The sequence below is a fragment of the Vigna radiata genome, unplaced genomic scaffold (genome assembly GCF_000741045.1).
Source record: "Vigna radiata var. radiata cultivar VC1973A unplaced genomic scaffold, Vradiata_ver6 scaffold_111, whole genome shotgun sequence".
NCBI classification, from domain to species: Eukaryota; Viridiplantae; Streptophyta; class Magnoliopsida; order Fabales; family Fabaceae; genus Vigna; species Vigna radiata.
In genome coordinates, this window is record NW_014543596.1 from 1,151,534 (window position 1) to 1,169,341 (window position 17,808).

The 17,808-nt window shown below is 38.4% G+C and overlaps 1 protein-coding gene across 1 annotated transcript; it reads right to left on the minus strand.

The window, feature by feature from the left end:
• Window positions 1–3,197: 3,197 nt before the first annotated feature.
• On the minus strand, window positions 3,198–17,595 carry LOC106754550 (uncharacterized protein At5g02240). Its single transcript, XM_014636570.2, has 7 exons — window positions 17,158–17,595; window positions 15,916–16,187; window positions 15,793–15,829; window positions 15,595–15,692; window positions 15,382–15,443; window positions 3,686–3,809; window positions 3,198–3,579 (listed from the first exon to the last, which is right to left on the minus strand). Exons 1-7 carry the CDS (start codon window positions 17,453–17,455, stop codon window positions 3,460–3,462), a joined length of 1,011 nt encoding a protein of 336 aa, XP_014492056.1. The 5' UTR covers window positions 17,456–17,595; the 3' UTR covers window positions 3,198–3,459.
• Window positions 17,596–17,808: the final 213 nt, after the last annotated feature.

The window sequence follows — 17,808 nt, forward strand, 5'->3', positions numbered from 1 at the left end:
ACCAAAGTAATCATGAATATTGATGAGGGTACTATAACTTTCAAGGACCAAGAAGAGGGGGTGATCTTCAATGCCTGCAATATTGGGCGGCAAACTCAATTGAAGAAAACCAGTCCCAAAGCTGCATTTAAATATGCACCTGGGATTGGTACCAAGGCCGCCAAATCAAAAAAGAAAGGTAAAAAGTGTTTCATGTCACATGTGAACGAAGAGGAGAAAGATAGCAAAGGAGAAGATGTTCACCAAAAGCCTCTAGCGGAGCATGAAGGACTGAGACCAGGCTTACCTGTACAGTTCAATAAAAAAATCTGGGTTGTAAAAAAACTCAGAGATGATGGGCTGATAGAGATTGAATCTCCTACTTCTAGGAGAACCAAGAAGGTGAACAAGAAAATGTTGAAGACCAATTGGTGTGCTGAAGGAAAAGATGACACCATAATAAAAGATGTGACATGAGCTTATTGGGTCAAGCTAGTGACGTTAAAGAAACGCTTGCTGGGAGCCAACCCAATGCTCTGAACTTTTACTTTTAATTTTTGTTTTTGGATTTAATGTGTGTTTTTGTTTTTAGTCTATTTTTATTGTGCTATGCTTGAATGAACTGAACTACTTTGATTCCTTCTACTGCCCAGATACGTAATGTGTTCCATGTAAGCCTTTTTAAGCCTCACTAGGGTCGTCTTCCTTTTCCTCAACCACTAAGTCTTCCCCCTTACATTGAAGACAATCAACTGGGCCTTCCTTTGGAAGAGGCCACTTGGGAACCATGGGCACATCTTCAAGCCTAATTCCACCTTGAGGACAAGGTGAATCTCGAAGAGAGAGGAAATGTTAGGTCCACTTTTCCTAACAGACCCATTATGGTGGAACAACCAAATCTAGAGATTATTCAAGAGGAAGTAGAAAATAATGCAAGACCCCAACGAATTCGAAGAAAACCCATTTACCTGAATAATTATGTAACCAAATGATCACATGGTAGTATCTGTAGAAATTGGTTAGGCAGGAGGGCACATGTCTAACAAACTTTATTCCTTTTTGTACATTGCATGTTGTATATGGTGGTATAAAGGCACTGCTAATGATTGAGAAAGGGGATGACAAATGAAATATGCAAAATTCCTCTGTGATATTCTCCTTCCTTTTTTATTATTCCTTTTTGGTTTCTGTGCTAACCTTTCATTTGATTTATTTGGCAAAGTCAGCGACAGAGATAGGATGAATAGTGGAATGAGGGAGTTGAAAAGGAGCGAACAAGAGGATGAAATTTTTGGGAGAGGAAAAAACCATAACCGTCTTCATTTGACCTGCAAAACATTTCAACGATGATTCCATCTATTAATCGTCATCATCTTATTTTTCGCGATAGTTTAACCTATTAATGATCGTTATTAAGTTCATTTTATTTACTTATACGTCATATTATTTTTTAAATTTCAGTTTTCATTTAACATAAGAAACTTATTTTACACTAATAATTATATTAGTAATTATATGAACATATTTAAAAGTAAAGTGATTTAATGAAGTTAATAATAACATGTTTGTTTTCATGAGATGTTGTCTTTTTAATTATAAATGGTCAACTAATATATATATTATATATATATATATATATATATTTATATTGAAGTTGTTAATTTTCATAAAACTAATTATAAGTACTAGTTAAAAAAAGTCTATGCTTACAAATTTGTTTTTACGCAATAATTAAAAGTTAAACTTATATCTTGAAGTTTATCTCCAACGCAAGAAAAAGAGAAGGAAAAGAAATGGCAGTTCTCCACATGCGTAGCAGAAAACTAGTGATGCAAGCATAAATAAAAACAACACTAAGATCAATTGAAAGGTGTGATGTAAGTGAAGAAACAGCGTGGTTGGAATTTATATACCAGGAGAATTATTCAATGGAAAAGGTTTATTATTCTTTGGACATTTTGATGGAACAGAAACATGTCTGATTGACAATTTGACAGACTATAGTGCGTCAAACAATGATTTTGCAAAAGAAATTTCGGAGGCTTCAATATTCCTTTCTTGATTGTAATGTTTTATATTCATAACTCTAACTCCTTTCAACAATGATTGGATTTACGGAAAAACATGTGTAGGATTGGAATGAAATAGTGGAATTAATTTTGTATTGTATGTTATGATAAAATTGAACTCCTTTCTCATTTCAACTTATTTATTTGGTGAAGTAAAATAACATTTGAAAGTGCAACTGTGGCTTAGTGAAAATTTAGTAAATCCTCCACTAAAATCAACTTTAAAGGAAAAACTTAATATAATCACGCCTTTCAAAGTCAACTTTTATTTGAGATAATGGCAACTAAGATTCTAACAGATGTCATTCTCTTACTGGATAGGCAAACAAAATCTTTCTCCTGTCACTGAAATTGGTGGGCACATGTGCCCAGTGTTGAAGTGCATGTGCTTCCGACAAGGAGATCAAGTTGCGATTATCTTAGTAAATAATAAGATTTACCTATTTTTTTTACTTCATTACTTCTCATTTTAAAACATATCCCTGTGCAAAACAAACCTCTATTTTTTTTAATATCTACATAGTTTCTTAAAATTACAATATAATTATTAGTTCACCAAAAGTTAACAACATAATTTGGTGTATGTTTTACAGCACCCCATACATTCATAGACCAAATTCACCATAAATATATATATATATATATATATATATATATATATATATATAATAATAATAATAATAATAATAATAATAAAGGTCTCACTTTTACTTCTTATACTTTAACGTCCTATAAGAATTTGTTTATGTTTCAAGTTTTAATATAATTTAATTTTCAAAATTTAAAAATAAATAAATATAGTTCTCCAAATTTAATTATTTTGATTTTTTATATGTTAAATGTATTTTGAAAAGACATTTGAGTTATTTATATTATTTTAATAAATTTTAACTCAAATGTTATATCTTTTAACAAGTCTAAAAAAATTAACATTACTATTTTAATAATATTGTATCTATTAATTTTTAAATTTTTAAAAATAAAATATATACAAGTTAAAGACATACATAAATTTTAATTTTTGTCAAAAGTTAAAAAATAAAAACATTTAATTTCAATTATTATTGTTATTAGGATTGTATTTTCTAGTAAGTTGGTCAGTGTTACAAACCAGGAAACATCATAAGACTCAGGATACAGACACTTCAGTTTTGTTCCCATGAAAACTACTTTTATAATTTTATGATATAATGCAATTGAAACATGTAGCAATATACATGATCCACTGAAAGTGATAGCATGATTCGCTGATTACTAGACATTGTTTTTCTCAAGGCATGCAGTAGCAGTGAAGTCTATAATTTGCATTAAAACAATTATTTAATAAATTGCCAAGAAATAACGTAAATATGCTTTGGTTCAATCCCAAATGCAGACAAGAAGGATCTATGGATCATGATAACATTCAAAATTAAAACCGAGTAGTGATCTGGGAAAATAAAGCCTTAAAGTCCTTTGTTGGTGAACCAGCTCCCTCAGGTTTTGATGCCAAGTCAAATGCCTTGAATTTGGCCTCTTCATAATTTAGAGCCTGTTAAACCAACTAAATGGTGAGAATTGAGAAGTAATTAAAAAATGGTGGAATATTTTATTTTGCCCTCTGTTTCTATGCAAAGTTAATGATATAAATAATATACCTGAATGCAGACTTCAGCAACATCAGCTCTAGTTATGCTTCTGGTTTCTGTCTTGCGAAGCTCATCATCCTTCCCTACAAGTAGTTCCCTAAGTCCTCCATCTTTGTCTTGCAAGCCACCAGCCCTGACTCAGTACAGAAAGTATGAAAAGACTTAAAGATTGAAACTATAAAATATTTTTAAAGGATTTAATTTATCCCTCTCACTTTCATCTATTTATAATAAAATTCTGAAACAAATGTACATGAAAGATTAAGGGTTTGTCCTAGACACTAGGTGCATATCTAGGTACTACTCTAGATATTAGAGTAGGACATTACCCTTAAGCAGGCTTAATGATAATACATAGGATAATTATTCTAACAAAATGATTGCAAAGTTAAAAAAGAGAAATAGAAAGAAAAAATCTGTGTTCATAATAACTAATATTCTTATTAAAAAGGTGAATGGAGAAAACAACTTCCTTCTAAATATAAAAAATGATATTGAAGATAACTAACCTTTATTAGATTGTCTATCCCTAAGACTAAAGAATTATCACATGTAATTAGAGTTATAGAGTAAAATTAGTGTACCGCAAGGTCAACAACCACCACTTTGTACAGTATGGTTTGCCGTTCAATCATGTCATCCTCCCAGGATATCCTTCTAAGCGGTCCTTTCAAGTTCGTCCAACCAATCAGGTCGTCTCCCAAGACTTCCTTCCAGACTGTGCTCAATGATATGACTCATTAAGCCCTTAATACAGATTAAGATGCGATTGGACCATCAGTAGGTCAGTGAAAAGTAAAGACCCATCACAACTAGTATAAATAAAGGTTCCAAATATGATTTATGATCACAATACACATTATATGCATTACTTGTTGTGCCAACCATTCAGTTACATTAGTAACTTGAGCGTCGGAGTGTCTTTGATAGGTACCTACCCACACGGCTTGGACAAGGAGGAGGGAGAACGAAGAACGTAACTTGGAAGATTGAGGACAACTAGGGAACCCGTCCGGTCTTCAAGATAGCCTAGAGTGCTTTATACCCGAAACATTTTGGCACTCATCGTGGGGTTGAGCATCCTCTATAACCACAAGGAACCAAACAAGGACGCAATCTCAGCATCCTTATGTCGACCAGGCCCCTACACATTGATCCTGATTGTAGAAACTCTCACCATCAACGGCAACAAGCTTTTGCGGCTTTACATATAACTATTTTGATATAACCATCTTAAATTCATTTTATTATTCAATATTATATTGTTCAAGATTTATTCACGATCAAATGACGCATTCACCACTTAGCCAAATTTGGCCTCAAGTGTTCGACCTCAATAGCTCGGCCTCAAAGGAATCCCGGCCAGTTTCACCGAAGTTCGGCGACCATGGATTTTTCAGCAAAGGAATCGCGGTCGACCTCACCGAAGGTCGGCATCTTCACCAAAGGAATCCTGGCCAGTCTCACCCAAGGTCGGTGACCGTGGATCTTCATTAAAGGAATCCCGACCGACCTCACCGAAGGTCGATAACCGTGGATCTTAACCAAAGGAATCCCGGCGGGCCTCACCAAAGTTCAACGACCGTGGATCTTCACCAGAGGAATCCCGGCCGGCCTCACCAAAGTTTGGTGACTGTGGATCTTCACAAAAGGTATTCGGCCATTCGGCCTCAACTATTCGGCCATTCGGCCTCACAAGTATTCGGTCATTCGGCCTCAACTACTTAACCTTCCATGGCCTCACAGGTACTTAGCCAAATTTGGCATCAAGTATTCAACTATTTGGCGATTCGGCCTCACAGCTATTCTACCATTCGGCCTCACATCTATTCGGCCATTTGGCCTCACAACTATTCGGCCATTCGGCCTCAACTATTTGGTCATTCAGCCTTATAGGTATTCGGCCTCAACTGTTTGGCCTTCCATGGCCTCAGGTATTTAGCCAAATTTGGCCTCAACTGTTCGGCCTTAAAGGAATCTCCGCAGGCATCATCGGAGGTCAGCAACCGTTGATCTTCACCAAAGGAATATCAGTTGGCCTCACCAAAGGTCGACACTATGGATTTTCACTAGAGGAATCTCTGCCGACTTCACCAAAGGTTGCCGACCATGGATCTTCACCAAAGGTATTTGGTCATTCGGGCTCAACTACTCGGCCTTCCAAGGCCTCACATGTACTTAGCTAAATTTGGCATCAAGTGTTCAACTATTCAGTCATTCGACATCACAATTATTCGGCCATTCGGCCTCAAATGCTCGGCCTTCCATGGCCTCATAGGTACTTAGCCAAATTTGGCATCAAGTGTTCAATTATTCGGCCACTGATAACGGTTGAAAAATCGTTATTTTCATACTTAATTTTGATACAAAACACACCCCTTATGACTTAGAAACTAGCTTGAAATAATGCATTTTGCCTTAGTTAGGTTATAAGAGAGTCAAACATGGTTTTATGGGTATTATGCTTGATTTTCCTTGTTTTGACAAGACTTGAAGTGAATTGGATGAAGGGTAGTGAAGTAGGAAGGAATTGGACTCAAGAAAAGATGGAAAAAGGCACAAATGAAGAAAAGCAGCCACCGCTGAGCGCCAGTTTCGCTGAAGAGACTCTGCCAGAAGCCTGGGCGTGAACGCTGAGCGCCCCACTTGAGTGCCGCACCTACAGTTGAGCGGTGAACCCAGCACTGAGCGCTGTACTTTGGGCTTGTGCCTGTTTTCTGTAATTTTTCACGGTTTATAAATAGATTAGTGCAACCATTAAAGGTTATCTTTTGACATAAAGAGGCGCAGAAACACTCTTTTCACCCCTCAGAGGCAGATTTTGGATGCGGGAGCTCCAATCTATCAAATCTAGGGTTTATCTTTTCATTCATTCCATTATTTTCATCTAGTTTCACCATGTTTATGGTGAACTAAACCTCCATTGTTGTTGCAAAATTGATGTAATCCTTTGAAACTCTCATATATTGAATTGATGCTTTATTCATATGCTTTTATTCATTAATTGTTAGGGTTTTTCCTCCATTATATTTACATATTCAATAGCATAATCTTTGATTCTATCTATATGGATACGTGTGGGTAGGACTAGACATGAGGGAATTCTCTCGGTAGCACCTAGACATAGGAATAGGAGGATTGATTGCCTTAAGCTTTTGTGCGAATTATGTAATGCATGATCAATTGCTAGGGAGATTAGACATAGTAAACTAGTAATTAGGAGTAGTCTTTTTTCACCAAGATATTGGGATTAGGGTAAATTAGAGAGTGACACTAACATTAATGAAGGAGTAGAATTCTTAGATATATGAGAGTAAATAGGATGAAATCATAAACTCCAACAACATAATTCATTCATACATCATTCATTTGCGTTATCTTTTGGTCAATTGATCAAAACCTTTGCATGCATATTTAATTTTCGTTTTTGCATTATAAAACCTTAATTTTCATTACTCAAGTCTTCAATAATCAAGAAATCACATGAAAGTCTAAGCCTATGAGTCTCTAGGAAAACGATACTCGGACTTACCGTTTATTATTACTTGATACGATTCGGTACACTTGCCGAACTCTTAACAGCCATTCAACCTCAGCTATTTGGCCATTCGGCCTCAGCTATTTAGCCATTCGGCCACAACCTCGTCCTTCCATGGCCTCAGGTATTAAGCCAAATTTGGCCTCTAGTGTTCAGCCTCAACTATTCGGCCTTAAAGGAACCCCGGTTGGCCACACCTAAGGTCGACGACTGTGGATCTTCACGAAGGGAATCCCAACCGACCTCATCGATGGTCAGCGACCGTGGATCTTCATCTTAGGAGTCCCAATTGACCTCATTGAAATTTAATGATTGCGGATCTCCACGACATGTTACTTAAGCAGGATCAGTAGCCTATCACGCTGGTCGACAAAGGCACGACCCATTTTAGTCTTCCAACCAATCATCTTAATCAAGAAACAAAGAGGACATAGAGACAAAAGCCAACCGGAGAGCCCTCCCCTATCAGGAAGGCCATGTACAAAACCCCTTCGCATAATAACATCATGCTCGGGCTTGAGGGGCTTGTGTACCGTAAGGTCCATAGCCACCATTATGTACCATACAGCCTGCCATTCAACCAGGTTGTCCTCCCAAGACGTCCTCCCAGGTCGTCCTTCCAAGTCCGTCCAACCAACCAGGTCGTCCTCCCAGGCTGTGTCTAACGGTAATGACTCATTAAGCCCCTAATGTAGATTTAAGGTGTGATTAGGCCATCATTAAGCCAGCAAAAGGTAAAGGCCCATCACAACTAGTATAAATAAAGGTCCTAGGTATGAATTTAGGATCACGATGCACAATATATTCATTACTTGTTGTGCCAACCGTTCAGTTACATTACTAACTTGAGCGTCGGAGTGTCTTTGACAGGTATCCACTCACACGGCTTGGACAAAGAGAAGGGAGAACGAACAACATAACTTAGAGGATGGAGGACAACTAGAAAGTCCGTCCGGTCTTCAAGACAATCTGGAGTGCTTTGAGTAAGGGACTTGAACCCTATACCTGAAACAATTAGCATGTAATACATAACTTTTATACATCTAATGCTTTGTTTATCATTCATTAAAGTATAAGGGTGGTTTATAGTTTCCAAAACATCTATCTTGACTTCATAGATCTTACATGGATCTCTAACTACTAAGGTGCACTGAGTTGTATTTTTACTTCTCTTTATTCCAATTTTCTTTCCAATTATGTTCCAAAGACTTCCATTGGCAAGTTTATACTTGTCTATTTTGATAATATATGGATCTATAGCAAATTTCGAGAAGTTCCGTTTTACCATAGAAAGGTAAGGTAACTTTGATAAGTTGTCTTGCAAAGGAATTAGCGTAGATCCAACTAACATTCGGGCTATTACATTATGCCTTCACTCAATTCTCTTCAAGAAGTTCAGGGTTTTCATGGCCAAAATACCTATCTAGCAGCAAAATCATATCAGTGTTTAGGACAGTTGTTGCTCCTATAACCAAATGCCTCAAAGGAGAAACATTTAAGGGAACTAAGGCATATAAGTTGCAAATCGATTAAAAGAGAAAATGATAAAAGCACCCATTAATATTGAACTTCAACAAAGTATTTTAGAACATATCAAGTTGTGAGGCCAAACATTCAGGACTTGGTAATGTTCTTTCTCAGGAAGGAAAATAATTTTCCTACTTCAGCGAGAAATCGGATGTTTCAAAGAGAAATCATTTAATCTATGACAAACTAGAGGCGTGATTTAATTTCAAAAGCTGTTCATCTTATTATTTTCAGACCATGAGGCACTAAATATGTATGAATGAACAACAGAAGATCAACAAAAGTCTTGAAAAGAGACTAGATTTCCTTCAAGCCTATTCTTTTTTTACCAACACAAGGTGTTGATAATGCTTAGTTTCATTAGATACATTAGTGTGGGTAGTAAAAGTCAATTCGATAATGCTTAGTCAACATGGTGAGGTGAGGGTTTTCCTTTACTAATGTAACTACAGGAACATAAGCCCCTAGTCAAGGGCTAAAGGGAAGGAATATTCGCTTTTGAATCTCTTTTACATTCCTATAGTTGGAATCAATGTTTCGATTTCAAGTTTATTAAGATAGCATTATTAGAGTCAATTATTAAATATTGTCTGGTTTGGAACTCAGTTGCTCCATCATTATTTTGATTTTGAAAGGTGCCTCAGTAAGTACGAGGAAGGTGCATATAAATAGTCCTTGGACTCGTCTCCTTAGCAATTAAAAGTTTGGGCTACCGGAAACATGGTATATCCATGAACAACATGAGATCAATAAAATTCATGAAAAGAAGCCAATTCCTTTCTGCTCAACACAAGTTTGATAATCAAAATTAATTTGATCATGACTTGTCAAATTTGGAGAGGTGAGGGTTGTCTCACGCTAACGTAACTACTTCTGCCTTATTATTAGTTGACGAGACCTCTAACACACTCTCACTTAAGGATTAGGCATTTTGAGCACAAAATTTGCAAGACTGAATATCTATTGCTGGTCTTATAATGATAGTAGGTTATAATGAGAGCAGGTGGCCTGAGAAATCACTAGAATATGTTCTAATACTATCTTAACATTTGAATTCGAGTGAAGGTTTCCCTGTACATACACTACTTTAACCTTAAAATGTATATGTCAGAATGGAATCTCCAGCAAAGTTCTCATGGAATTCTTGTAGGACGACCTATATTTTTATTTGATTTGGAATGAATGCTCTAAAAGAACTTCCAAAGATTCCTCTTTACAAAATGTGTTCCTTCTCAAAAATTATGGGTTCTTTGTTCCACAACGTTCAACATGTGAAACAATAATTTAAGCAACACATAATGGAGTTCTTGAGGCTACTTTGAGCTGTTTCTGTTATTCAAGCAAAATCTTATTGGCCTAGCATGGATTTTGCTATTATTATGCACAGACAGTGATCTCTTACTCGTCACATCCAAAGGTCGTGCTTAAAATACAAGTTTATACTTTATACCCACATCTAGTTTCTTTTTCCCTATGGGAAGATGCCAATAATGATTTCATGGTAGGATTGCCAAAAGCTCAAAGCAAGAAAAATTCAAATATGCTACGAATTTTAAGATTTAATTTTAGCAAATTCTATGGAAGAAACCACAATTAAGTTCCTTGCATCAGCCACAAATACAGTCAAACAAAAGTAGATACTGAAAGCTTGGGTAGTTTATCTAATTCTAAGTAATATACTACAAAAGAAGATACTTCTATCATTTGTGATTTATGAACTCTTTAAAAGCAAATGCAAGGTACAGATTGAACAATTCTATGAAATAGGAAGAAGATTAGGAGAAATCTTCCTTGTGTTGAATATACACATAGGGTCCTTTATTTATAATAAAAAAAAATATGGGCTAAGCCCAAAATACAAATAAGAAATATAAACAAACTAAATAAGAAATATAAACTAACTAACTAAAGATAAGAGATAAATATAAACTAAATATAATATTTCTAATACTCCCCCTCAAGTTGGAGCATACAGATTGTATGGACCAAGCTTGGAATAAATAAACTCAATTTGAAATATATGATCTGTCTTCAAGAGTGTGTGGCAAACAGATGCCCAATCACATGTCGACGAACAACTAACAGCACCATGAAACTTCAAATAGCACCATGAAACTTCAAGTGGGATGACTTTGACAAAGGAGAACAATGACAAACTCCAGGGACTGGATTGCCATCAAGTAAGGATGGGGCTTGCATCAAAACTACAGGGATTGCCATCACTGACTGACGGGGCCTGTAGTGGCTAAAAGCGACAAAACTACAGGGAATGCCATCACTCACTGATGGGGCCTGTAGTGGGTAAAAGCAACAAAACTACAGGGAATGCCATCACTGACTGATGGGGCCAGTAGTGGCTAAAAGCAACAAAACTACAGGGAATGCCATCACTGACTGATGGGGCCTGTAGTGGCTAAAAGCAATAAAACTGCAAGGACTGCCATCATTGACTAGTGGAGTCTAAAAGCCTAAAACCTGGTTCATACTCCCCCTCACGACGAACGGCGAAAATGACAGCGCGCCGATGATAGACCGTGAAAGTGGAAGATCATAATGAGCTCTTATTCATCAAAGCACCCAAAAACAAATTTGAAAAATTTGACAAAGGGTTGGTGAAATTGTTTCAACCCATAATTTTAGTGTTGAAATTTCTTGGTGTTAACCACTAACTTTCCTTGAAGACCTTTAGCGGAAGCAATAGAAGTAGGACTGGCAACAGATTGTGACAACAGTGACTGATTGTAGTGGCAGCACAAGCAGCGGATGGCAAGAAGGTCCAATCGGTGCAGCACGAGAAAAGGGAATTAGAACCCATTCGTGGAGGCGTACACCAGAACGCATATACGAGAGGAAGATTCGGATGGAGTGGTCGCCGGTCAATTTTAGAACTCCGGCGATGCTCCAGCGAGGTTCCGGCGAGGTTCCGGCAACGGCGGCAACTCTGGCGGCGGTGGCCTTTCTTGGCTGCAGTAGAATGACAGGTTGAAAGACTTTTAGTAGAGGCTGCCGACAGCCATGACGCCCGGCCGCCGGCAGACGGTGAAGACAACGGCTAAAGAATCTGAGAACCTTGCTCTAATACCATATGAAATAGGAAGAAGATTAGGAGAAATCTCCCTTGTGTTGAATATACACATAGGGTCCTTTATTTATAATAGAAGAAAATGGGCTAAGCCCAAAATACAAATAAGAAATATAAACAAACTAAATAAAAATATAAACTAACTAACTAAAGATAAGAGATAAATATAAACTAAATATAATATTTCTAACAAATTCTAAAAAAAAAAACTCGAGATTTGATGAAATCGATGTTAACAATTAACACCAAAAATTTGGTGACATGGAGATCACATTTTCTTCCGTTGTCAAAAAAACTAACACCAAAAATTCAGAAGTGTTCCGCCAGACAACCAGGTATTAAGATAACATTATAGTGTTGATTGATAGTGTTTCTGATGCAGTTTAGGTTATGGGGCTAAAGGTATCAACATTTTATTTAAAATACCATTCCAAGGTAACAGTCAAGCTGTTAGGTTTCTAAGTATGAAACTATCCAAACACAGTCTCACACCACAAATAAGCAAAGATGAATGAATGAATTCTCTTATTTCACAAAGAATAAGAACTATACAATGAATTGAATGGGAGCACAACCTCCTTCACAAGGTTCAGAGAACCTGTCTATACATTGAAAGTTCCAAAAGTTCCTACACTACTAAACAGAGACTATTTGTACAAACTCTTTCCCACCCCCAACCTAACTATTAAACCAATTAGGCTATTTGATTCTTTTCCCTCCTTTTGTAAACTAACCATTGCCTATCATTACCCACCGCCCCATGTTCAACCTTGTCCTCAAGATTGAATTCCCGATATTGATCTCAGATGGTAATGGAATCCTCCCACGTTGCTTCATCACGGCCCCCTTCTTGCCATTCAATTAACACTTGTGGCACTTCCTCTTCTCCCCGCCTTGTTTGCCTCCTATCCAGAACCTTCTTAGTAGGCCTATAAAATGGCCCCTCCCCCTTTAAATCAGCGGGCAGCTCTTTCTCCACACTTTTGTCCCCAACTACTTTCTTCAACTGTGATGCATGGATAACGGGGTGTATGCGAGCTATTTCTGGTAGCTGAAGCCTGTAAGCCACTTCTCCCACCTTTTGTTCAACAATGAAAGGCCCGTAGTATCTCACTGCCAACTTCGGGTGCAGTCTAGATGGCATCGACGTCTGTCTATGCGGCCTAATCTTCAGATACACCCAATCTCCCACCTCAGTATCTACTACCTTCCTCTTTTTATTGGCCTGCTTCACCATCAACTCCTAGGCTCGCGCTAAATGGAACTTCAACTGCTTCAAGGCCTTGTCACGCGTCTACAACTCTTGAGTCGCGGCCTCTACCAGCCACTTGTTTCTCTATCTCATTCTTCAACACATGCGGGTACCTATAAGGTCTCACATTCACTAGATCAATTCCCTCCTTAAGGGTATTTGATGCACCATGTGCCCATATGGGGGCAGCCCACTGGGTTCCTTGAACACCTCTTTATATTGGGCAAGCACCTCCTCCATCTTCTTTCGCTGGGCCCCTGTTATCCCCTGATAATCTCCTTCCTCTCCACCCTTCTCGATTGCCCCCAATTCCCAGACTAGCATTCAAACCTCCGCTCCCTTTATTTTCAACAAGGCCTCTGGAGCCACCAAACTTCTTGCCAGCATAGGATCCCCTCTTATAGTCACCCTTCTTCCCTCCTAGTTGAAAGCCATAGTTAGCTTGCCCCAATCTAGAGTTACCTCTCCCAACATAGCTAGCCATTCAACCCCCAGAATCACATCAACTCCTCCTAGTTCAAACAGGTGGATTCTACCTGTCACCTCCACCTCTCCTATACGAACCTTCACCCCTTCACAGCATCCTCTGGTTTCTTTTTTGTGTCCATCACCCAAGCTAACCAGATAGGTGTAGTATCTGTCGTGGCCAACTTCAATTCTCCCACAAGTTCTCTGTTGATGAAGTTGTGGCTCGCGCCACTGTCGATCAGGATTAAAACTCTTCTTCCCCAATTTCTCCTTGTAATTTCATCGTTTCTGCCTGCGTCAGGCCTCCTGCAGAAAACGCAGAGAGCTCCATCTGCATCTGAGCTAACTCTGACTCTGCTCCGTTCTCCTCCTCATCCTCTGCCAAAATCAACATCCTCAAACTCCTTTTTGGGCATTGATGACCTAGGCCGAAAGCCCCTCCACACCTGAAACATTTGCCCTCTTCCCGACGCTTCACAAATTTTGCGTAAGGTAAATTCCGAGAGTTCCTCCCTCGGTTACCGACATTTGACTGCGCAACCCCACTCGCCTGGGTCACTTCTTTGCGCACCGACCCACTACTCTCCGCTGGCCCCGCTCGGTTTTGGGTTTGGCAACTGGGTTCTACCTGCGACACCATCCCGATCGTCATACTCCAATTCGTTAGACTTCTTCCCATTCCCCCTAACTTCGCACCACCGTACAACTCTTCCCCATCATGCACAATAAGCATCGCGACCATCAATTCCTGAGGATCGAGGAGGCGCACCTGGTTGCGTATCGGTTCTTGCAACCCTGCCATGAAATATCCCAGGAGTTGTTCCTCCGGTATCTTTGATGTTTGACCTACCAAGATTTCGAATTCTTGGATAAACTCTTCCACTGAGACGGTCTGCTTGATGGCGACCAACCTCTCAAAGACGGTTCCCCTGCTTCTTCCCCCAAACCGTGCCACCATTGCGTCCTTCAACCCTGCCCAAGACTAGTTCTTGGCCTTCTTCCAAAACTAGAACCAATACCAAGCACTGCGCTCCATGCTTATGTATGCCAAACGAACCTTCTCCTCATCCTCCGCCACCCCTTGCAGGTCAAAAAATATGTCCGCTCTATTGATCCAATTGAGTGGATCCAATCCTTCATAAGTGGGTAGTTCCACCCTCTTCCTCCAATTGGGTGTGTTCTCTTGACGTCCACTCCCTCTCCACCGGTCGTCCTCTTATTGTTTCTTTCCACTCCCATTAACTGACGCCTAACTATCCTTCGATTGATGGTCGTCTTGTTGCCGACCTCTTCATCCTAATATCCGCATGACCTCGTTCAATTCTTGGCGTATGGCGGTAGTATCTTGCCTCAACGTCCCTGTTTCTGCCTTCATCCTGTCAACCACAATCTCTACTGTCTCTAACTGGCCCTCCATCACATTGAATCTCCCGTCAACTCTTCCCTCCAATGAATTCTCGCGCACCTCACCTCGGATCCGGCAGGTCGGACCAAATTGTTAGGTTTCTAAGTATGAAACCTAACCAAACACACTCTCACACCTCAGATAAGCAAAGATGAATGAATGAATTTTCTTATTTCACAAAGAATAGGAATTGTACAATGAATGGGTTGGGAGCATAACCTCCCTCACAAGGTTCAGAGAACTTGTCTATACACTGAAAGTTCCAAAAGTCCCTACTACTACTCAACAGAGAATATTTATACAAACTCTTTCCCGCCCCCCATCCTAACTGTTAAACCAGTCAATAATATTTTAGATTATTCCAACTAAAAGGTACTATATAAAGAAGAAACTTAGCTGTCATATGTCATAATAAGGACAAGAAATGGTGTACCTTATAATTGTATATGGGATGCCAGAATCAGCCAGATATTGCTCTGCCTTCCTTTTCCAAACCTGCAATCAATGCAGGAGAAGTAAAAAATGCTATACATTTACCAAACTTGCATTTTGCATTAAGATGAAATGCAAGTTCTAATCATATAAAAGCAAGGACAGAATGTATGGAAGAAGGTAATTCAGAAGTAAAGGAGAAAACATTACTAACCAATATATTTCCATTACCCAAGCTATTCAAAGGATTGTTAAGCTCTGTTCCACCCATAGACCCTACCAACACAATATGCTTCACTCCAGCATCCTTAGCTGTAAGTTCAATATTGTAAGCATATAAGTTTATCACAAAACTTCAAAAAATGTTTGCATTACAATCTATGATTAATGGAAAGAAGAAATGGGCTCTCACCAGCATCTATTTGATTTTTCTGCCCGATCCAGTCAACCTAATAGGTACAAATCGCCAAAATATAAATAAAAAAGGAGATAAATTTATAAGTAATTGAGAGTTAGACAGAAACTGTAACAGTACCTGTTCCGGATATGCACCATCTTCGAAATAGAACTCTGGTCTTTGTCCCGTGGTTGGATCAAACCCAGGTTTTATCAGTGGCACTGCACTTGTGAGGATTATGAGAGCATCTATACTTTGAATTGCAGGAACAATACTTCCGGCATCCCTTATATCCCCAACAAAAACGTCATCTGCTGCACCAATGTTCTGTTTGCTTTCTTCTGTTCTAACCAGACCTCTAGCCACATACTGGTTTGACCTCTCTTTCAACTTTTTGTAAACTATTTGTCCTGAAAAGTAGCATCAATTCTCAGTTATTGGTAAAAACCACAGTAGCTATCCTATTTCGGCTATGCCGACAAATGCATGTAGTCTGCAAATATCATAATGTTATGATTGTCCTTGTATTTGTGCTATTGAAGACAGAATTATAGTATGGTCAAAATATAAGTCATAAATTACAACTTGTTAGATACGTTAGAGTGATTTCTGTTACAAGCCTAGAAAGTTGAGCCTACACATCTCCATAGCGTGTCCAGTCAAGAAAAAAATTGTAATCTTACAAGTAACAACATGCCAGAAAGAATCATATAAAATTTATGCAACAGGCCAACATCAGCCAAGAATCTTTCACTTGAGACTAATATAACAAAAAAATTTATATTATGTAATATGTAGATCACACCATAGTCCATACACTATCCCTATTCAAATCAGAATCGTGCATCAAAATCAAATCTAAATACCGTAATCCTCTTTTATTTTGAAAAGAAAAACCTTTGAAAACCCAGTTTAGCATAGCATCAAGTCTGAGTACTGTACACTTTGTCTACAAGGGAATTACTATATAGTTTTTTCCACATTGTATCCTAATCTTTAATTTAATGAAATGCAGCATGAGACAAATGCCTAATGACAGAACCCATAAAACAAAACCAGCACTTTCTCAGTTAATGACAATTTTGCAACATTAATCATGAGTAAAAAGATACTCAATCCACTTAAAGCAACGAACTCATATTCCAGTTTTAGTTCTCTTTCTCCTAAGCAAGGAAAACAAAAAGGAATCTGAACAATACAGATGAAAGCATATAACAGACCGTTAAACTCCACATCTTTCATTTTTCATAACCCGAAAAACAGAAAAAGAAAAACCCGAAACACCACTTTCTGGTCCAAAATCCGAATTCTTTTCATGCCAAGACAGAAAAACAACAATTCAGAGAAAACCCATCAAAACAAAAACCAAAAAGGCCTTACCTGTGCGACCACCAGCTCCAGTGACAAGCACCGTACTCTTGGCAGCTTCCGCCATGGCCACAACACCAAACTCTCTCGTCACCCTCTTCACACCCTCTTCGTTCCTCTTCTTCGCAATAGAAAAGAAACCCAAAGAAGAAGAAGAAGAAAGAGAGTGAGCGCGAAGCCTTAATGAGGAGGAAGAAACCGGTAGAGGAAGTAACGGTGGCAGCTCGCAGTATTTATGACATTGATTAGGGGAGGTGGCAGCGCAGACAAAGGGAACACGTGTTGCCATACCCATCATAGTAGTTGACATAGTTGCATGGTGGCGAAGGTGAAAAGTTTAGAATTTTAGAACAGGGAAGGATGATGGATGATGCAATAAGGGTCACTGCAGAGACCAAACACTGTTAGGGTGGTTGTCGCGCCTCATTATTCGTTGAGCTTTAATGTGTATTACATTTGTCGTACCTTTCAAAGTGTAGTTTCCTTCTATTACAGATTTTCTTATCCATTTACCTTATCTTCGACCATGACGTCACCTATTTAATTTCATTTTGCTTTCTAACTTTTACGTGTTAAGTTAAGAATAAATATTTATTTATTTTTATTACTATTCTTTTTAAGGATAACTACTTTCTTCATCTCTATAATATAAGTATTTAGATA